Genomic DNA, 22,494 nt, shown 5'->3' on the forward strand with positions numbered 1-22,494 from the left:
ATCAACAGAACCGAAACATGCAAAGAGAGGAGGAGGAGAGATGAAGCATGGTTGAATTCACGCTGCAGCGGTGTGATTGATACGGCTTGGACTTAGTCACTGACAAGCAAAAGTTTAGTGTGATAAAGGCTACATAAGTTTTCATTAGTGACCTCCTGCTGGTGGTGCATCTTTAGGATGGAGATTTTTTTGTTTGCAGACAGCACTAAAAGAGACATTTGGCTGTCAGAGTAACGCCGCAGCGTCTGACCCAAGTTTACTTTTGGGTCACGTTCTCTACCATGGATATGAAAACAAACAAACCAGGCCATTACCAGTGACGGGCGGCTCGCTCACTCTCTCTACCCATACCTCCTGCTCTCCTCTTTCACGTGTCTCTGAGCTTTTAAGGATTCAATTAACCTGAAATGAACTAAGGAATCCAGCACAACAGATACCGCCTGTCTTCCCGTCTCTGCCCCACATTCAACTATTCTCCACTCCAGCTCCCTCTTGTCCCTTCTGGCCCCTCCAGTTATTTCTCATCTTCCTCTTGCTTAACTCCTTTATTTTGTTTGTGCAACAGTTTTAGGAAATCCTGTAGCAAGGGCAAGTATGAGGGCCCTGTGCTGAGTTAAATAATAATAATAATAATAATAATAATAATAATAATAATAATAATAATAATAATAATAATAATAATAATAATAAACATTATCATCATCCTTTCAAAGCAATACACTAATCAATTATTTTAAAGGAAATTATGTTGCACAGTATGAAATTAGGGGCCAAACCTGATCCTCTCTGAATAGCCAAATTGCCCAGAACAGATGTGATAATTGTTTCACAGAAACCTGGTAACTTAGCTTTTTTGACTCATTGCTTCGGCTCTTGGTAAAAACATGAAAACAAGCTCAAGACAATAAACCTACAGCCACTGTTCATTAACGTAACATAATGAGCACTTTTGGGTAATTTGCTGTGCTAATGTTTGTCATTTTATGCAATAGGATGATTACAGTAGCTTGTCTTAAGAGGCTCTTATACACACTGACTGTGGCAGAGGAGCAACAAAGGGATGGATTTGTAATGACTGGTTTGCTGAGGAGTTGGACACAAAGTATGTCATAAATGCTATTTAACAATAGCTAAATGCAAGATGGCATGAAAAGTGAAGAGGTGCCAAACCTGAGAAACTCCTCTGCCACCGATTATGATTGTTCAACCAAAAGAAAGCAATTCTAACTAGAGTTAAGAATTTACTTGAAACATAGCAGAAATTCTGCTTACAGGTGATGTAGTATTACTGAATACGTGAAAAAAAGGTGTAAAGTATAAAGCCTTTTATGCCACCAGGGGGAGCTGCACAAAGTCTGATAAATTGCCTCAAGTGATGCCACTTTGAGTCAGGGTTGGTTGGGTCTGAAGACTACAAGTTTCAAAATTAAAGAAATCTGGGGGTGTGGAGTTACCAGATGTAGGTCGCTCACTCATCTCTGCTTGAGTCTATAGAGCATAGACTGTATAAGAGGTGGACGTAGTCACCGTGACGTCACCCATTCGTTTGTGGACTGCCGTTTTAAAGCCTTGAGTTTGGAATTTGGGGCGTCACCATCTTGTTTTTTGCAACCAGATGTGACACGAGAGGGTGGAGTTAAGTTCAACCGAAAGCTGAAAAAGGCATTTTTTTAGGCGACCAAAATGTTACAATTAAAAGTTGTAAGACGAAAACTCGGACATCACCTAGACCGGACAATGCCGTGGTAGCGACCTGTCAATTACAAGGTAGCCACGCCCCAAAGCATCCCCTGCTTTATGGTCTATCTGACTCTAAATGGGACCATAATTTACTAAATGAACATCATGCTGTATTGAAGAAGACTTGAAACTAGTGATCGAGACCATAAACTCATGTTTACAATGTTTACTGAGGTAATAAATCAAGTGAGAAGTAGGGTCATTTTCTCATAGACTTCTATACAATCAGACTTCTTGTTGCAACCAGAGGAGTCGCCCCCTGCTGGCTGTTAGAAATAATGCAAATTTAAGGCACTTCAGCATTGGCTTCTCTTTTCAGACCCGGAGTTGCCCACTAGGCTATAGAGGCTTGGATCATTAGCTGCTACTATAACACACCTGAATGTAACTGTCGCCGATTGAGTTGCATTGTGGGTAATGTAGGCGCCAGGTATTTAGAAGTAAGAAGAACTGTTCTTTAGTTCTGCTGTATCGTTTAGTTTTTTTTGTTGTTTTCTTACTACTTTCCTTTAAGAGTCTGACAATGTTAAAGGAGTGCAAAGCTAAATCATAAGGAGTGTGAAAAAATTTGCTTTGCATTTACATTTATTTAGATTACATTTTGAAAATGTTAAAATATTTAACTCACACAGAAAACTGAATCTAAGTTTCCTTTGCCGCAGTAATTACTTGTATCAACTACAGTATGTAATCAATCGTAATGTCCATATAACATCAGATATTGAGCATGATATTTCAGATATACAGCTACATACTGTAGCTACATTAGGACAATACACTTGTAGCCTGTCCTCCTGTTCTGTTACAGAGACAGTGGACCCACCTCAGCCCTGCTGACAGCCCACAGCCTGACTCTGTGCTGCTGCATAGCTCAGCACAGCTGTCTGTTGTCCGTTTCTTCCGATCTCTATCTCTTCCTGCCTCACTCCCAGCTTTGTGCCCACTCAGCATGATAATGATATACACCTCTGCCTGGTCATCTCTTTGAAACTCTGGTCTCCTGTCACAACTCAAAGCAGGACAGCAAAAGCAACATACAGGATGTATCTGTATACCACATGGAGGAGAGTCTGGTCAGGCATAATTGTGACAATCTCTCTCCTTGGAAACAAAAAATAAGACGGATACTTGTACTACACTTGAGGTGGTGTGAATCCACAATCTTTAACCTTGTTAACTCAAATCATAGCAGCTTTTCATCCACCAGGGCTCGAGTTACATTAGTAAACAGTCAGAGCTCCCTCTATGGGGCAGTATCTTTAAAGGGACATGCTAAGATTCCTTGTGTCAGCATTTCAGCTGAACACTGGCACCGTGTTGACACGCAGCAGATGAATATTAAACCTTGAGAAACAAAGATGTGCTTGAAGCAAAACCCTGCATAAATATTTTTCATATGCACACACACACAGACGCTGACACAATCTTAAGCATCCCTCCCAGCAGGCACAATCACACTCAGGCAGATAATTCAGTGTCACAGGGAGCCTTGTCTCTGACCCTCTGGCCCTCTCCAGACAGGGGAAGCAGCTGGACAGGGACCCACGGCTGCCTGGAACTCACTTCCCCTGGGGAGCTCCAAGGAGAAGAGTCCCTCTCTGCCTCGGAGAATGACCAGCTGAGCTTCCACACGGCTCAGTATGTGAATGTGCTGTTGTGTCCCCACGTCCAGGAAGGTCTGAGGAGGATGAGCAGGCCGCAGAAATGGGCAACAGCGCAGGGCTTTTTGTGAGAGTCAGCAGGCTGATAAAAAATATGTTAACACAACCGTTTTTCCCCTCTGGTCAGATTTCTGTAAAGTTGTTGCATTCGCTAAGTCACTATGTTTTGTTCTAGGCTCTTTAGTGACTACAGTTTTTCTTGTGTGCGCTTGTGTTTGAATTTTACCTGCAAACTGTATTACTTATTTTAGCTTTGGTTTATTCCAGTTTTGGATTTCATTATTTTGGATACAAAAAAACGATGCACAATGCTCTTCTTTCTGCCACTTTACTTCCCCTGTAAAGTCTTTGTCATGCACATGCACTCCTGTAAAAATCCTGTTAGAAACCCGGTTAAACATATATATGACCAAGAAGTCAGGCTTCTCTAAAGCAGCTGTGTTTACCAATTTTCTCTTAGTCCTTTGCCCCGATAAGAGAAACCAGGTTTAAACATGACGTGTGGTTACTACAGAAAGCTGACAATAATGCTGTGTCTTAAGTGCATGTAACATACTGGGTGTGAGACTCTGGTTTGGGCACGCACACACACACGCACACAATGTTTGGAGTGGTGAGTGAGGCCCTTACTAAGTGCTTATTAATATTGTATGGTTAAATGGGAAATGTTAACATTTTTTCAATTGCCTCGGCAGCCTAATGAAATATTAAACAATAAGAGAGCTTTTGTTTTACCATAATACTAAGAAAGGGTAAACATGAAATTAATATTTTTTTTAAGGGAATGAGACACGTCTTTCCTGAGGTCATAGTTTATAGATTTAGACAGATATCCCTGTTTAAAGCACATGTACAACTGTCATGCAATTATGTGATTTAGGTGTTTTTCGGAGCCAATTAAATGAAGCAGTTAAATTCAACCACAATAACCATTCCAGTGTATGTCAGGTATGATTTGATATAAATGTGTTAATTTAAAAGTTAGTTATTTGTGTGTCTTATTACTGACAGAGCAGGACATAAACCCCAACATAAACCTTGTGCATCTCATCTTTGCCACTGCCCACTCTCTGCCATTAGCAGCTCCACAGACACAGCTTTATGTGCTTGTTCCTATGGTGCTGCACAGCTACAGCCAACACACTGTAAGATGACAATGAGTTATAAAACAGTACAATAGATATGAAGCATGTATGATTGCATGGTGTTTTCCCCTTCAAAATACTGATTAAATCAGCATGATTAAAGAATAACCATGATTTCAAATACAAAATTTAAATAAATATCAGCTTTATTCAAAAATGGTTGAAGACAAAGTAACGTACGGTACAAACAAAGTGAATGAGTCAGTCTGAGTCACTCTGAGTTTTAATGATCCGTCTGGTTGGGCTTTCATCGAGGGTCCCAAAACTAGGTGGCGGCCAGAGCTGTATAGGACAAAGGGTATAGAGAAACAATGGGTTAAGAAGAGAGAGATTATAAAAAATTATAATAAAAATAACAAAATAAAGTACTTTTTAACCATTATGTGCAACACTTTATCTCACTTCTTCTTGGACACTTTTGCTAATATGGCTTTTAATGATGTGTCTGACTTCATAGTAGATCTTGTTATTTCATCAGCTGTCGTAATAGGGCCTCCAGTGGAGTGCCGCCGTCCAATCGGACGGACAGAAGGTTGGCTGACCTGTTTCCAGGGTCGTGGTTGCTATGACATCCAGTGACATGACAACACAGCAGAATGGAAAGCTAGACAATATGTTGTCCAGGCTTTGGTCAATCAGACACACTCGCTTTGAACTTCCAACTGACTCACGTCTCTGAATTGTGCTTAAAAATGGCTGTACTGGACTAATGAAAAACCAGATGAAGAGAAAAAAAGGAGTTCAACATCTAACACTGTTAGAGCCCATATATGAGAGACTTAATCAAAACTATTCTCCTGATTTTGCAATAGAACACATTTCTTTAAATTAGGGCTGTCAAAGTAAACGCGACAACACGTTAACGCAAATTCGCTTTAACGCATTAACGCAACTTGCGATTTTTAGGTTGTAGTAGGCTCAGTTTTAAAGCTAGAGTGAAGATACTGGTATCATATGAAACTAGAAAACCTAAGGAACCCATTGGTACAAACTGTCATACTAGCTTGTCGGAAAGCAGGTTAACGCTTCAAACTTATGCTAAATTTTGGCGAGGAAAAACTGTCGTGGCCATTTTCAAAAGGGGTCCCTTGACCTCTGACCTCAAGATATGTGAATGAAAATGGGTTTTATGGGTACACACGAGTCTCTCCTTTACAGATATGCCCACTTTATGATAATCACATGCAGTTTGGGGCATGTCGTAGTCAAGTCAGCACACTGACAGCTGTTGTGGCTTTGAGCATATTTCTTATGCTAAATGCAGTACCTGTGAGGCTTTCTGGACAATATTTGTCATTGTTTTGTGTTGTTAATTGATTTCCAATAATAAATATATACTGTACATACATTTGCATAAAGCATATTTGCCCACTCCCATGTTGATAAGAGTATTAAATACTTAACGAATCTTCTTTTGAGGTACATTTTGAACTGATGTGTGATTAATTTGCGATAATCGCTATCAACTATGGACAATTATGCGATTAATCACAATCAAATATTTTAATCGATTGACATCCCTACTTTAAATACATGACAACATACAATGCACCTCCCCCGTTACCTTTAGGCAAACACGCCCTCGGATGAGGGCATAGGGAATTGGGCCATAGCTCCTTGAGTCAGTGGAATTCCTAAGGTTATCCCCTTCCAGCCATATATGGCCTTTTGGAACCTGAAAACACACATGGAAAGAGGGCAAAACAAATTATTAACATGTGGACTGTTTTACCCCGCAACACAGGAATCAAATAGAAAACAAATCTCTGCTCAACTTTAACTTGTAAAAGTGAGTTATGTATAGTGTGAATCCACCTTAACCCCACCCCCTACCCCAACGAGTCGCCTCAGCCGTCCCTCCCTCCTCAGCCTATCTTAACGTCAACCTGCCTGTCCCTCTTTAACCCCGAACCGTCTTAGGAGAGGGGTCATGGGTAACGGGCAGGGTCGGGGGGGATTTAGAAGAACTTCAAACGGGGTCATTAGGCTGTTGGCTGAGATGTGCGCCCCTCTTACCCAGGGAGGGCAAAGCAAGAGAGGGGCCTGAGATAGCTGGGCAGAGACAGAGAGGGAAAAAAGGGAGATAGAGAGGGCTAAGCTGCGGCTAGCAGCAGTGTCCAAGGGTCTCCACCGCGGTCCGACCTGCCAGTGGGGCGGTCATCCAAGCGGGCTCTAATTCACAGTGACACCAATTATGATTAATCTCATCACTTTAGGAGAGTAGGCTTGTCAAGGCCCTAATTAAGTGCGCTGTCCCCCCTATATGTGCAGACAGGATCAACAACACATTATATTGTCATAATGGGCATCACAATCCACGAGTCTATTTTTGTGTTCCCTAACTTTTTAACGGCAAAAGTCTTCTGGAGGAAAAGAGAATAACATGAATAAAGAATATTATCCACACTGAGGTGACGTCACGTCTTCGCCTCTGCACGTAGTCCCATCACCCTGCTCTCTGATTGGAGCCTTCAGTCCGACTGTGGGACGCTGCGTTTCGTTTCATATTCGATAATTGAGACAGATGATGTGACATAATCACGAGCCAGTGACATGTTGACCTAACACGAGGTAAACAACTCACTGAATAACGACGACACAAATGAATATCATTAAAGGAGTCATCTGAGAACCATATGTCAGCATGCTGGATTCCCACCATTACACCTCATTAACATGGTAACATATGCTGGCTCCCAAGCACAGGAAAGAGAAACACCACCGTTTGTCATCTGCCAAACCAGAACCCCCCGTTTCTCCTCATCTTCTAGAAAACAAAAATAGCATCATCTTCGTTGTGCTCATCCTAAAGAGGTGTGATTGAGACATTTCAAACGGCTGTCCAGACTTTGGTGAAACCATTGCAGACACACACACACACACACACACACAAACTTCACACATCACTAATATTCCATTTAGGATCCAGTCTGAGTAATATGAAGGTCTGTCAATCCGATCAACAACAACTAAAGTAATTGATTTGATTTTGAGTCCTGTAAAACAAATGACCTCATAGAGAAACCTGAGTAAAGCAGCTGCCAGCAGAGGTTTCCTGTGTCTTGTTTCCTGTCGGTTAACTCCAGAGCGAGTAACGTGATTGACTTCGGCCCAAGCAGGAAAAGTTAACAGTGGTTTGTCCCTTCTGGGCTACTGTAGAAACATGGTAGCTGGCTCTGTGAAGAGAGGACCCCTCCCTATGTAGATATAAACGTCTCATTCTAAGGTAACGAAAACACGATTCTAATTTTCAGGTGATTCATACACTAAAGAAAACATACTTATTAATATTATATTCCATTTCTGCCAATAGATCCCCCTAAATGTTACGCACTGGTCCTTTAATGATCAACCGAGCAGTATTTCAGGAAAGTGAGAAAGTGAAGAGGTCTGAAACTTGACCTGCTGTACTGCAGCCAGCACGAGGATGAAAGCCTATGCATATCACCTTGCAAGTCGCAGGTGTGTGAACAAGGAAAAAGAAAATGAGTAAGTCAAAGGCGAAGCTCAGACCTTGATGCAAAGCAGCGGTGTAACCAGATAATGCACCATCCTTGACTCTGCTTTTCAAAGACAACTGCTGTTTCAAGCACCTGTAAATGGTCACAAAGCAACTTGATATTTTGCCTGCACATGAAGGTTTCAGAAGCTTCTCTGTAGACAGGGTGGTGTGGAAACACCCAAATCATTCGTCAGTTTAGCACATAAACAGTACTGTATAAACATGTCGTTTTGACAGATGAAACTGTCATCAACAGATGTTGCCAGCCAAAAAGCTTTCCAAAGATCCAGGTAGGCCGAACACAGAGTTGCAGTACTTAGATGTGGAGTCACTTCTGCCGGCGGCGGCTCTGGCGTGATGGATGGCAGAGATTGCACCCGTCCTGCGGTTGTAGGCTGGGTCGAAGCGAGGCATTGTGTACCTGTCAGAGACGTGTCGAGAGGCACTGAAACCGGAGCTCTCCTTGCGGTGGAGGTGTGTTGTTTAACAGCCGCACCATTACAGTGCTCATTACGTTAACATGATTGAGGTTCAGCTTAAATACATACAGGCTTATAGAGTTCATCTTTCACCATATTATTCTGTCTATCTTTACTGCAAAGAACAGAACATATGAGGACATTTCATCTCTCTCTCTCTGTCACCCTCTCTCTCCCTCGCTTTGCTGTAATATTAGGGATCAAGTGTCATTGTTTTGACACAATAGCTCAGACACAGAAATGATTCCTAAAAGGTGACAGGGCAATTAGTCTGCTGTTGGATCTCTGAGGGTGGAGAGGACCTGCCGGTCTGTCAGAACAAAAAAGGGAGGTGATGACAGGGTCTAAACACCACCTTCCAAAATTCATCTTTACAGGTCCACCCATAATGCCTCACACCATCCTAATAGTCCCACACAAACACATACATCCTCTGGGGAAAAAACTCCCTGAGGGAGCCCAAACATTTATGTTAACAGCGGGTATTTTCTCAGTTACCTCAAATGCTGTCACATAAAGCCGGTGATTTTGATCCTGGGAGTTAAAAAAAAAAATTAATATGACAAAGCTGCATGATATAAAAAGTGCTTGGTGACAATTAGCTTTGTGTGTAGACTATCCCAGTGGTTATTTCAAGCTTCTCACCTGCTTTGTTCATGAAGTGACAACTGTAACAGTTTAGAGAAGCAAGGTATTACAAATACACATGCAACATTTCCTGTATTTTTCAAGATGTACGTGACCAAAAACAAGACACAAGGTCACTTTCTTATGCCTATAAATGCGGTCTCAAAGGGGGAAATTGTCCCACCCCGAAAACTCCCCCCAAAAAATCATATACACTCAGTATTTTTTCTCTCTCTGTCTCTCTATTCCTGTTGTGAGCACAACTCCTGTCATACATTTGTTGTACTAGGGAACAAAGTTTCCTGTCCTTATATTGGAGCTTTACAATTATCACTGTCAGCTCTGCGTTATTTTACTGCATTTAAAAAAACAATAATTTGATCAGATAAAATGAATAAAACTAATATGTAGGGTTGAGAAACTGATGGGTCAAATACAATGCCACAGTGTTAGGACTTTTTCAAATTAAGCAGTTTTGTATTTTCAAAAATGAGTAGTATTTCAGCAGCATGTGTGACATAAAACCGAAGCACTGGAGAAACAAAAACAGTCTGATGTGTGACAGTGGTGACAAACAATACATGAGCACAGATTTATTTATGAATCTACTTTGATTAATCTGCAGCAATTTTGGCAGTCGACTATTCATTTCAATTGTTTAAGAATATCCTCTGTTTCCAGCTTCTCAAATGTGAGGATTTGGTGCTTTTCTTAGTTTTATATCACTGTAAACTGAATTTTGTTGAGTTATGGACTGTTAGAAGTAGAGTAGTTATAATGTAATAGAAGAAGTAATAGTTGTCAAATATTAAATTAATCAGCAATTATTTTGATAATCAATTAATCAGTTTGAGTCATTTTTTTAAGAGAAAAAGAAAGTCTAAATTCTCAGATTCCAGCTACTTAAATGTGAATATTTTCTGGTTTCTCTACTCCTCTATGACAGTAAACTGAATATCTTTGAGTTGTGGACAAAACAAGACATTAGAGGACGTCATCTTGGGCTTTGATGACAGATCAACATTTTTCACCATTTTCTGATATTTTATAGACCAAATAACTAATCGATTAATCCAGACAGATTAATCGACAATGAAAATAATAGTTAATCTTGGGGATTTAGGCGTTTAGGTGTGTTTGGCATTTAATACACACACAATTAATCAATTACTCAAAAAACAACGACAACAAAAAAAACAACAGATTATGAAAAAAAAAATTTTTTTTGCAATCCTATTCTAAACAGAAAACACATTGAACTGTTCAACTCACCACATGCATTGACTGAACAGAGGCCCTTGTATTAAATTACACAATACTCTATATTATATATTGTCACACCATGACTAATATGAATTGTATTTGTGTGAACTGTAGTTCATTATAGTGATTCTTTTTCAATCCTCAAAATTGATTTGAGTCGAGATGTTACAGCACACGCAGGCAAAAAGAGTGATGTGTTTATTCTGGTATGATCTCCTTTTTTTAATCAAAAAGTTACATTTGAAACTGGACACAGCTACAAAAGTTAAAAACAATCCTGTTTTACAAAGGCAAGTGAGGTTTATGAGTTTTGGGATGGTTTAAACTTTAAACCATCCCAAAACCATCCCTTTAACACAGGAAACCATATTCATAATGGGTGTGAAGCAGATATCCATGGTCTCGATTTGGATTAACTATAGAAAACAGATTAATGAACAGACAGCTTTGAAGATTTACAAAGTGGCCTGAAACCTACAGCATGCCACCAAGATACTCTCATCTACTGATTGGTTTTGGTAGCTGCGAGATATAAGTGAATGAAAGTGAAAGAGCATTCAATATGAATGCAGACGATCATTTTTTATCCTGAACTAAAAATATAGTAACTTTTCACCTAGTGGGAAGTTTAAAAATGACTCAAAGTGAAACATCCGTCACTACATCCTGGGATCACGAATCGCAATGCAATGATGTCACCTATCACAAGTTCAGTCCTCTGTGTTTGGGGGTGAAGATGGTAGAAGAGGAAAGCTCTTTATTTCCTATTTCATTTGTTGAATGACACTTACAGGCTTGGCCTTATGCTATGTTTTGCTGAACTCATTCAATAGTCTGCCCATAGTCTAGAAAATACACAATACATTCAAAAACATGCAACATGCAAGGCAACCTTTGGTTTGCAGACATATACACACACACATACACACACACACACACATACATACACACAAACACACGCACACCTCCGCCCACCCATCAGTCTGTCCACTCGGCTGGCACTAACTCTAACAGGCTTCAGAGAGATTGCAGGCCTGAGCTGTGGGCGTTGGGGAGAGTAGTAATAGAAAAGCAATGACAGTGGTTTCAGCAGCAGAACCCCTGCTCACTCTCTGGTTTTATCACTGTTCTGAGGAAATATAGGTGTTGTCAAAAGCTGATATTTTGACCAATGACACAAAATGGATGTGCGCGGCCTAAAATGTAAACAACTATGATAGTCTATAGACTGCGGTACACAGACACAAAGAAAACCAAAGACAAACTGAGAGACGGTTTTGCATTATGCATAGAGATTCTGTTTGTCATTTTAGGCGGAAACAAACTATCAAATATGTTGTCGTAAACGCATTCCTCTTTCATTCTCTATTTTACTACAACTTTTTTTTACCTTTTTTGTTCAAAAGAGACGCTCAAACTGCTACCAGGAACCTTCTTTGGTAAAGCAGGTAATCACGGGATGTATAAGTAATCGGCTGGAAATCATGACATTTTCAACAAACGTATGATGTAAACGTACTCACATATGTGTGGGCCTTGAACAGATCCGATGGGGAACTTGTGCACACCTTGTCACCCTCCAGTCCAATCACCCTTTTACAAATGTTCATATTCGGGTCAAAGGGACTCTTGGCAATTACTATATCGCCCCTGAAAAGATAAACATAAACACAATCACTTAATCTGTAACAACTCAGGGTGCAGTGATTCACAACAAAATGCAAAAATCTTGTTTTATTTATGATGTGTATTTGTAGGAAATTTCTGCCATCCTTTCCTTTACTCCTTTAAGAAACAAAAAGGTGTCTTGCAGTGAATCATATAAATTGTGCAATGTCTCTACATATTCCAACTAGGGCTGGGGAATATGATGATATACATCATCAAAAGAATATAAAAATATCTATTGTATATATTTTTCTACATCGTTTCTATTGCGATATTGGCCATGCCTATGTTACTTTCCTTAAAACGTTAAAATGTTCATTTTGCACTCACTTAAAATGAGAAAATACTCACAGAGGAGTAAGCAAAATAAGCTTTGTGGTTATTTCATATAGACTATTTATTTATTGAATTACCAGAAAACATGCTATAATGTGATATACTATATTGTTATCGAGAAATGAAATTATGGGATGGAAGATTTTGGCCATATCGCCCAGCCCTAATTCCAACATGGTTACTGTGTCCTCTTTTTGCCTACAGCACATACAGTATGAATCCACTGACTGGAACCCACTTTTGTATTTTGCAAAGCTGACGACTCATCCGTTCAGAGAAGACGATATCATGGTTGACGATGGTGGGCTCCATGGACGGACCAGAACACTGAAGCAAAACAACAACAAAAAAACATGACTATTTCTTGTGAACAACATAATTTGAGAAAAATAATAGTCAGTCATTAATTCTGTAATCTTAATAATAATACGAACCACCACAAATTCTCCAATGTATTCAAAGGCACAATGTGCAATGCAGCCATACTGGACAGTGTAGCCCACGAACCCCAAGGTCTTCCCCAGCACGCTGCGGAACATCTCCACCTGCGGCACGAAACACAACCAAAGGTTATGGCACAATGTCAGCGTATCATATGCTCTATACAGACAGTGGTGAGAACATGATTCAGTGTTTGATCCATTTATGGTAGGCTTATGTCCTCACAGGATTTCAAAGAAGAACAAAAGCTGTTTGGGGTTTAATTTCTAAAAGGTGTGGACAAGGTTGTCACAGTTGGCCTACTGCTAAGATGGCACATTCCCTGGTGTTTCATTCTCAGAGGCTGAGCGGCCGGTTCACACCAGAAAACTGCCCTGAACTTTGATCCTGTGTAGGATGGACCAATCAACACCTTAGCGCTCAGGTGATGGACAAACACAGAGGCTGTGACACATCCAGCCAAGCAGCTCCGCAGCTAGTCCCCGACACTGTGCTGCCTCCGCGACCGCCACAATCATTAGAGCGGTTATCAACTTCTGTCAGCACCATAGAAACACAAAGACACCCCCAGCGCCCCCTCCTGCAAACGCTCTGTCACACAAACACACACAAAGACTACCCGCGTGTCTTCTGAGCAAACATCCACAGCCACACTCAGGTTATTGACTTTTACTCAAGCTGCAACCTGTTGGATGGACAGAAGAAAGTGAGTCAATCTTTGCACACGGTGTCGTGCGCAGTGTGTGTATGCAGGCGCACCTGCACACACACACACACATGCAAATACGCAAACAGATTGAAACTGTATGTTTTTGAAAAGAATAGACACAGCTTGGCTCAGAGGTTAGTCTGCACTTCAAACATTTTTTAGCTCAGGCCGCTGTCCTGCCAGTCCACCACAGGGTAAAGAAATCTTTTTTCTCCGTCTCCCTTATTCCTTCTGCCTCTTCCCCTCTTTCTCTCTCCATGTCTTCTCTCCCTCCCAGGGTATTATTAACAAAAGCAAGTAGAGCGGAAACCAAAGCCCCAAATCCTCAGAGCTCTGGGAATGACTTCCCAAAGATGGACACGGATTAGACCCCCAATTTCTCCCTTGCCCCCGCCACCTCCGCCCCCCCTTTCTCCCCAGGTCCCCAACAGACCGGGTGTCAGGTGGCTCTCCCAGCCCTGCCAAAGGTGTTACCCCTAATCCCATTACCCCCCTCCGCTCTTCTCACACACACATACAAACACACACACACACAAAGCTCTCTCATTCATGCCAACTATATTCCACCTATTAAACCCTCTATCTATTCTTTCATCCCTAGCATGGTTTGTCTCTTTGGCCCGTTCGCCGTCCTCTCTGATCCAAAAAAGACCAACTCCATGCTTCCACCTCCCCGTGTGCTGCTACTCCACTCTTTCCCCTGATCACCCCTGGCAACCCTCTGCTTTTTGCCGCCACTGTGAATAACGGCGCTGGAGCGGGTGACGGGGGTACATATATGCGCTCAGCACAGGGCCCAAATGAAGTGCCCCTTTCCAGTCACATCCTGCTCTGGTCTCTTGCTCTCATAAACTCAGTCCTCCCACAGCTGGTACAACGACACCTCTGGCCCTATAATTCCTCTGTTGGGAAGCAAGTGGTCTAAAGGTTAATGTGAATCTCTAGGTCTGCGCTAAGGCGACGTGTTCAGCTCTATTCGTCTTGCCCTCAGCTTCCTCCACCAGCGTCTCTTGTCATTGCGGCGCTGTAACGCACCCTCAGACATGATCTCACATGTGCTCTTCCTTCTGCTAGGCTGGGGATCAGGAATCTCTGCTATAGCACTCATTCGCAAAGCATAGTGGACAGCCTCCCTTACAGCTGCCCTCATATCTCTGTTTCAGATCCCCCCCTCCATTCCAGCCTGCATTCATCATAGGTAGGGATTAAGGGACTTTGCATAACAAGATCACACGGCCAGTGACTGATATCAAGAGAGTCCATATGCAGCCGCCTGGTTTTCTGAGGCACCCTCTGTCATTGATAGTGTGTGCCTGTGTGTGTGCGCATGTGGTGTGACTGTGCACAGACAAAAGCATTACCTATGTGTTTCATAGAAAGTGTATATGAGCTGCAGTGACTCCTCCGGGATTCAGAATTAGGTGGACATCCACAGAGACCTCTGATTGGATCACTCCAACTCCCCCGAGCAAAGAGTCAGGCAACCCACAATATCTCTTAATACCCAGGAGCACCAACATTAATTGAATGCCGTATTACAGCTGTAAATTAACACAAAGTCTCTCTGTTAATCCAGGATTACACACCAAACATGTCCATGGGAAAACAAAGAAAGTCAGCGCAGCGCTCTCTGCAGAACCATCTGTGGCCACCGACCTCCCGCGGTCACAGCGCAGCGCTACAGTGGGGAAAAGAGGGGGATCCCAAATGAATAGCTGTGGATTGAAACACCTCATTGTGTGTTTAACTCTGTGATCCTCTTACTGAGGGAGCCCCGTTCACTCAGGGCAGAGCGATCACAAGTAGATGATTTTTTTGTTTTGAGCATAAAGTGTAGCAATAATGGGGATGCCTATCACTGTGTCCGCAAAGCTGTCAAAAAGCATTTTAAGTGTATAATTTGCTGCAAAAATAAACGAGGAATGAGGTGTATTTCTGCCGTCAGTATTGACATGAATAAAGAGGCTTCCTGAATGTCGGTATGACAGACACATCCATGAGGAAAATGGAAATAGTCTCTCAAAAGTTGATGAGCATTGTTGTTATAAGCTGTTATTGTTCTTTCATATCATCAAATGTGATGCGTCCTCAGGATGAAAACAATGAAATGACCTTGGCAAGTTCTAATGGTTAAGTAAATTGTCATACTCAAGACCGGTATCTAGATGCATCAACACATATGACATGTCTTAAAGGTTGTGATTTAATGATAAAAATATCCTATTGCTAATGAAAATAGTGAAAATGTTGATCAGTGTTTCCCAAAGTCCAAGATGACATCCCTCAAATGTCTTGTTTTGTCCACAACTCAAAGATATTCAGTTTACTGTGATAGAGGAGTAAAGAAAACAGAAAATGTTCACGTTTAATAAGCTGGAAAAAGAGAATTTTTACTTCTTTTTTTTTCTTAAAAATGACTCAAACTAATTAATCGATTATCAAAATATAGTTGGAGATTCATTTAATAATTGACAACTAATCGATTAATTGTTGCAACATTTTTGTCAAAGTTACGCGTCCAGTTCCATTGCGTTTTGAAATACTTTAAAGGAAACAGCAAGCAAAAAAGAAATTGTGGTGAAGTCAATAACAGCATATTGGAATTGACACCAAATTAAACACACATTATTGAAGCCATAAGGAAATATTCAGAAAGGAATTACCGCCGCTGGTCTCCAGAGATTTGAACCTGCCACTGGCGGACTAGTGTTAATTGATAAACATGGCCAGTCTATTAGAACCACAAAGAGAATCACAATCCAAACGGCACATAAGGGCCTTGCAGTGGACTCCTTACACAACTAAATTAGGAAAACATGGGCTGAGAGAGAGCTGGGCAACAGGGGGGCTAAGAGGCTTACAAGCCCCTTGTCAGATATTCTTTTTCTCCCTGAGGATCCCAGATGGAAGGGAGTCTGGAGGAGCAGGCAGCACCAGAGAGGCGACCAATCCCACCTCTGATGTCTTCCTCTGGGCAGCAGAAGGCAGAGGAGGGTGGGGCATTATTCCTGTTGCGCAGGGCTTGATTTGATCTTAATGTGATCTATAAAAAGGAGGAGGTTTGTCAACCGGGGGGGTCTGTTTCAACTATCAGTGCAATCAGAGCTAATCCTGCTGATTTAGACTCAGACACCTGGCTGGACGGAGAGTGACAGATGTAAAAGTCCCAGTCACAGAGTACTGTGTGTCTCCTCTAGGTCTGTCTTCTATCAAGAGGCTTAATTGAAGCAACTGATCTCCATATTGCTCTTTTCATTGTTGCTAACGGCAACATAGCCGTGAAACAGCTGAGCGAGGTTACTATTTGAGGAGCTGAGGGTTTAAACCTACAATCAATGGGTCAGCCAGAGCAAATAATAGCCAAGTGATATGAATACAACTGCTATGAATTGAAAGGAAGTGTGGGTTGACAGAGTCCCCAGCCAATTACATAGAATGGAAAAATCAGCCGCTAAGCCTTATTGTATTGACCACAAGCGAACGCATGGTGCTGAGAGAATTGACAGATCTTATCTGGTTGTTGCATCAGATTCACAAAGGAGTTTGTGTTTTGCACCGGCCGGCTCACGACAAAGCCCGATATATTTTAACACCAGCTAATGACAGACACCTCGACCTAAAAGTAAACCTGTGATTTTTCAGAATGTGTTTTCCTTTCATTCTAAATTAAATATATGATTCCATTGTTTATTTTTTTTAAACCTATAAGTCAAGCTCAATATGGCTTGCTTTATTTCATGCCATATCAGCAAAAAAAAATCTCAGGAAATCAAAATAAATCTATTCACAATGTGGGATATTGAATAAATGGAAAAAATCCAATCCTTAGATAAAACTAGCTGCATACAAAACCCATCCTACCCTTATTGTACTTGTGCCCTTAGAATATGACTTTATTTTAAACGCTAACAAAACAAATATGGTCCATGGTGATGATAATCTTGCATCCGCCGGACACAAGAAGTGTACCGCTGCTACTGATGGCAGAATTACACTGAAGAAACCAAAACAAGCTGACCAGGAAAGGTCTGACATGTTATGACTGCTGCCATTATATAGCTCAATCAGATACAGAGACTGATAAAACTGACTACAGAAAAACAAAAACATGCACAGATGACACGTTGAAAAAGAGGGAAAATTATGTTATTGTTGTACAATTAGGCTGCTGTATTTACACTACCACAGACCGAATTGTGCTCCAGAGCCCAAGGGTTAAATTGGGATTTGAGACAATTGGAAATTAGGTGACTGTAGAAAGTTTCCACAGCAGAGTGCTCCTACATCCTGCACGCTGCACTGCTGAGGCAGGCTCTCCTCCGTCTGAGATGCAGGTCAGGCAGTGCATCTTATTTGTCTCATATAGGCTTTCCACAATGCCCAGTGTTGTCAGTCATGATATATTCCCTTGGTCTCCTGTCAGCACATATAAATCTCAACAGTGCTGTCAAAACAGCAGGACTGCCTCTGCTGAGAGCATTTGTAAAGTGAGCAGTTGGGCTATTGCCTCCTCTGGAGCCTTACAGTGTCCTGTGATCTTGTGCTGCCGCTGGCCTCTCTCTGCCACACAAAGCTTTTCTACAGCTGTCTTAAGGATTACACTGATCACTCATCAGACAGTCAGTGTTTAATAGTGGACATTATACAGTACTAAAGAAACTGTCCCTTCGCCTGCCAGCGATCCGCCTGATCTGACAGAACATTTAGAGTTCTTGAAATATGTGAAAGAGGTTTCCATCGTCCAAAGAGACCTCTCTCACAGCAGACATGTTGACTTGTCATATTAGGAAAAGGGTATTACTAATAACATTAATGATGGCTCCGCTCTATTAAAGCATCCATGACAGTGTGAAAGTGACCCTGTAACCAAAGCAGCTTAATGTCATATATCCATTATTCATTTGATTGTTTACCTGCTTTTCCTACTGTGGCTTGTCAAAATGTCTTCTGTAGGAGTTCAAAGTAGGGCTGTCCCAATATCAGAGTTTCACTACACGATTATTGTGGCCAAAACTCAATAACGATATTATCACGATATCTATAGAAAATTTGAAGAAAAAAAAGACTAATAATGCTATCAGTTAAATTCATCTTTAACTTTGTTTATTGTTCATTTTGACCGCTCTAAATACGGGTGGGAGGTAGAGAGTCTGTAACCATTACTGTATGTATTAAATGATTTAAGAGGCGCTGGATTATTTACACGGTATCATCATATGTGTATTATTAACACAATATCAATATTTAATTTGTAAATATCATGGTTATCACCAATACCGGTATATCGCGACACCCCTATTTCAAAATATTTTAGTTGTTGTTAATGTTGGAGACTTCAGCATACAGAAGGGCAGTCACAATGCGCTCAATTAAAAAAAATAATATTGATAATATATTATAGATATAAGTAAGAATGTATTCTGGACCACTCTTAGTCAAAATCTATATCAAACAAATAACTTTTTCTAACAATGGCAAAATCTACAATATCTTTGTTGTATCTTTGAAATAGAAAATTGCTCAAAATGAAACAGATGTGTAATGCATATTTTTTCCCCCTATTTTACCATTCCAAGACGACTACAACTGGATCTCAAATGCTCCACTTTACTAATATGTTTCAGGAAAACTTAACAGTAACATGAATGTATTTCAATTTAAAAAGGAAGATGTCAGCAGTTCATCATCAGGTTACACTGGTTACACTGAATTGGTGTAGAGCAGCAGTATAAGCAGCAATAGTCTGTGTTGGCGTTATCAACTTCAAGCCTATAATGCTCATTAGCCTGTAATCATTATTCACAACTTTAAAACTGAGAGTACCGTTTAGAAGATGTTGGTGCTTATCACATCTATCCACAGCTATCCTTGAGCTGCAATGCTCAAGCTTCCTACTCTACTGTATGCTTTCAGTGCTGAGCATTCCTCGCCTCACCTTTATACCTGCTGAGCCCTTCAAACTGAATGTGATTGGGAGATGTGACACGCAGGGATCCACATTGACATTCACTGTCAACTTAAAAATGACTATATAACCACAAATACACATATATAGCAGTTTACATATAGCTGCTGCCATGTGCACAGGCCCATGAAACTGCTCTGTGTTATGATGCACTTGTACAACGTCAATCGATGACCTATTTATTACATCACACTAGACATGACCTAAGGGTGTAAGTTAGTAGATTGACAATTTAATGTATCCTTTTTCTTTTTTTTTCTTCTTTTTTTTACAAAAGCCATGCCTCTACAGGGAATAGAATAAAATAAAATACAATAGAAAAGAAAAGAGGTGGAATAAATGAGCCATGCAGCTATTGTGATATAGTCTCTTATACTGATACACTGCGCTCAACATCGTAATATACTCCATTGTCATTTGTCAATAATACACTGGCACAAAGCATTTCTGTTCTGATTTAAGATAAGATAAGATAAGATAAGATAAGATGAACCTTTATTAATCCCCGGGGGGAAATTCAGCTGTTAAAGCAGCAAAGCGCAGATACAGAGGTATAGGTGTACAAAAAGAAATAGAAATACAGAATATACATAGTGAATGGACATAGTGAATGGACATAGCGTGTACTGTCCGTCAATAAAAAAATGCAGAGTACAATAAATAGATGTAATATGTGCAGACTATAAAATGGTATATGGGCTGTTGTGTAAAGTAAGTTTAAAGTGCACCAGTGGTTAGGAGAGCTGGTTGCAGGTAGTGCAGATAGATGCAGATAGTCCAGATAGTGCGTGTTTTAAGTTTAAGGTAGTGCAGATAGATTAACATTTGAAATTTAAAAAGTAATGTGTTGTACTGTAGTAAAAACATTTTTTTTTTTTTTTTTTTTTGCTGTGTTAAATTACATAGTTTTAATATGTGCACATACTGTGAATCATGAATGCATCTAACATAGTCCACTTTCTGGCAGTTTATGGCTGCTTTACATACAGGTGTGAGTGTGTCTCATTTAAATGTTGCTGTGTGTGTTAAAACACAAATTCAGTTTCCAATTTCTATTCAATTCAATTCAATTTGCTTTATTGGCATGACTGTCAGGTGAACAATATTATATATATTCCCCCCTATATTATATAAGCTTCAATTCAATAATAAATATAAATAAAAAAAGAACATGCACGTACATGGAAGAAAACAATAAAGGAATACTTAATGTTTGTTGTGTCAATAAAACAAACAAACAAATAAAAAACAACTAATAACAATATATTGCAATATCAAAGGATAAATGTAAAAAAAAACATGAAGTAGAGGAGTAAATGAAAGGCAGAGTGTGAGTTACATCTATTATGTGTTGTTGTTGTGGTTGTCTCTTAGGCTGTCCATCAGTTTTCCAAAAATCAGTGACACTTAAGGCAATCTATTATACAGTGCAGCAATTCAGTGTATAGCTGATTCCTGCTTATTGAACATAATTTCCCCATTCACATTATGTAGGCTATATGTTCTCCTCATTGAGCCTGACATCTACCATGCTAAGGATTGTATACCCTGCCTACAGCTTGTTCATGTGTCATGTAGTCCAACTGTTTTAATTGTAGTTAATTCCAATCTGGCTGTTGTTATGCAATGAACCAACAAGGTCAAAGCAGCACAAAGCCATGCGTTATGTGACTTTTTTAAGACACAGAATAGCTGCTGGCCACTGCTCTAAAACACATAAACTCTCATTTAAAACAGACATGATAAATATGTAACAATGTACTGCAGCTTTACTCACCTACTGAATGACTGATCCAATGCTCCAAGTAGACTACAACAAACTCCTCTTGACAGCTTCCTCACTGCGAGCAGCACTGTAACAATCTCTGCTCTCATTGGTCGCGCGCCAACCAACGTCTCCTCTGACTGGACAACACGCGCCAAAACATTACCAGGCGTCACACCACGTTACTAGAGCAGTATGGCAGCTCCCATGAGCAGTGTGGGGAAACCCTTAGCTGAGCGTTCAGCGTTCAATAACACGAGTTTCCAGAAGAAAACCAGGAGCAAGTTAATCTCCATAGCCGGTACCAGACCGTCGGTGCAAAACGGACAGCTCTTAGTCTCCACCGGTGTCACGTCACTGGACTATCTGCTCGGTCAGTCTGCTGTTGAGTGTGCTGCTTACACAGGCTAACTGTGTTTCTCAGTGTAACATTAACTACACACACTAGGGGACTAAATAATAATGTTTCTCAAAGAGGAGATGTTTAGTTATCTAACACAGATTATGGACTTTGTGTTACTGTCAGGATAATAGGCTATAATCTGTGCCAAAAGGAGTGAAAGTTAACGTTAGCATTATGGTTGCTATGCAGATTCCTAAGCAACCTATTTCCATAGCAACTATAATAAGATAAGATATTCCTTTATTAGTTTATTAGCAGTGTACAGCAGCAAAGGGGATAGTGCAAAAAACAAGATGCATCAGCTAACACAGTCAAAAAAAAAGAGCTAAACAAAGTGTAACAAAAATATGAACCATTTAAATAGAAGGAAGTATAAAAATAGGAGCAGTATATACAGTATTGACAATAAACAGACTATTAACAATATTGCACAAGTGGAAAATGATATTGCACAGTGAGAATGAATGAATGAATAATTGTATTCACATTGAAATGTGCATGGCCCACAAAAAGGTATTTGCTTGAAGTTGTGTCTATACATTAATATGCACTTCTTAAGATGATGCCAGAAAAGGAAGCATTTAAAGCCACTAAGGACCAAAATAGTCCAAAAAATACTATGATGTCCCTGTTTAATCTTAATGCATTCTCATGTAACAGCTGTCATTTAAATAAAACAAATGTCTTGATAGAATTGGCATGCCAAAATGGCATGCAAAAGTTGTGTATCACAACTTGACACACATGTGATGAGTAAGTGATAAGGCACTGATACACTTTAGTGTGGTTA

At 40.4% G+C, this 22,494-nt stretch overlaps 2 protein-coding genes across 4 annotated transcripts in view; one reads left to right on the forward strand and one right to left on the reverse strand.

Annotated features, from left to right (window-relative positions):
- Positions 1 to 4,674: 4,674 nt before the first annotated feature.
- Positions 4,675 to 21,497, reverse strand: immp1l (inner mitochondrial membrane peptidase subunit 1). 2 transcript variants are annotated; one of them, XM_074613370.1, is made up of 6 exons: positions 21,314 to 21,497; positions 12,856 to 12,966; positions 12,660 to 12,748; positions 11,941 to 12,067; positions 6,111 to 6,221; positions 4,675 to 4,828 (listed from the first exon to the last, which is right to left on the reverse strand). In XM_074613370.1, the coding sequence occupies exons 2-6, from the start codon at positions 12,958 to 12,960 to the stop codon at positions 4,748 to 4,750; spliced, it is 513 nt and encodes a 170-aa protein (XP_074469471.1). In that variant the 5' UTR covers positions 12,961 to 12,966; positions 21,314 to 21,497; the 3' UTR covers positions 4,675 to 4,747. The 2 variants fall into 2 exon arrangements, with proteins under 2 accessions (XP_074469471.1, XP_074469480.1); XM_074613379.1 differs by lacking the exon at positions 21,314 to 21,497 and adding an exon at positions 15,158 to 15,249.
- elp4 (elongator acetyltransferase complex subunit 4) overlaps positions 21,474 to 22,494 on the forward strand; it is a 64,585-nt gene continuing 63,564 nt past the window's right edge. For both annotated transcript variants that reach the window (XR_012590613.1, XM_074613358.1), the window contains exon 1: positions 21,474 to 21,674. Coding sequence is in view for 1 of the 2 variants with exons in the window: in XM_074613358.1 (XP_074469459.1) it covers positions 21,497 to 21,674 (178 nt within the window). In the remaining variant the exon portion in view is untranslated. The remainder of the gene's footprint in view (positions 21,675 to 22,494) is intronic.

This window comes from Sebastes fasciatus, chromosome 2 (genome assembly GCF_043250625.1).
Source record: "Sebastes fasciatus isolate fSebFas1 chromosome 2, fSebFas1.pri, whole genome shotgun sequence".
Classification (NCBI taxonomy): domain Eukaryota; kingdom Metazoa; phylum Chordata; class Actinopteri; order Perciformes; family Sebastidae; genus Sebastes; species Sebastes fasciatus.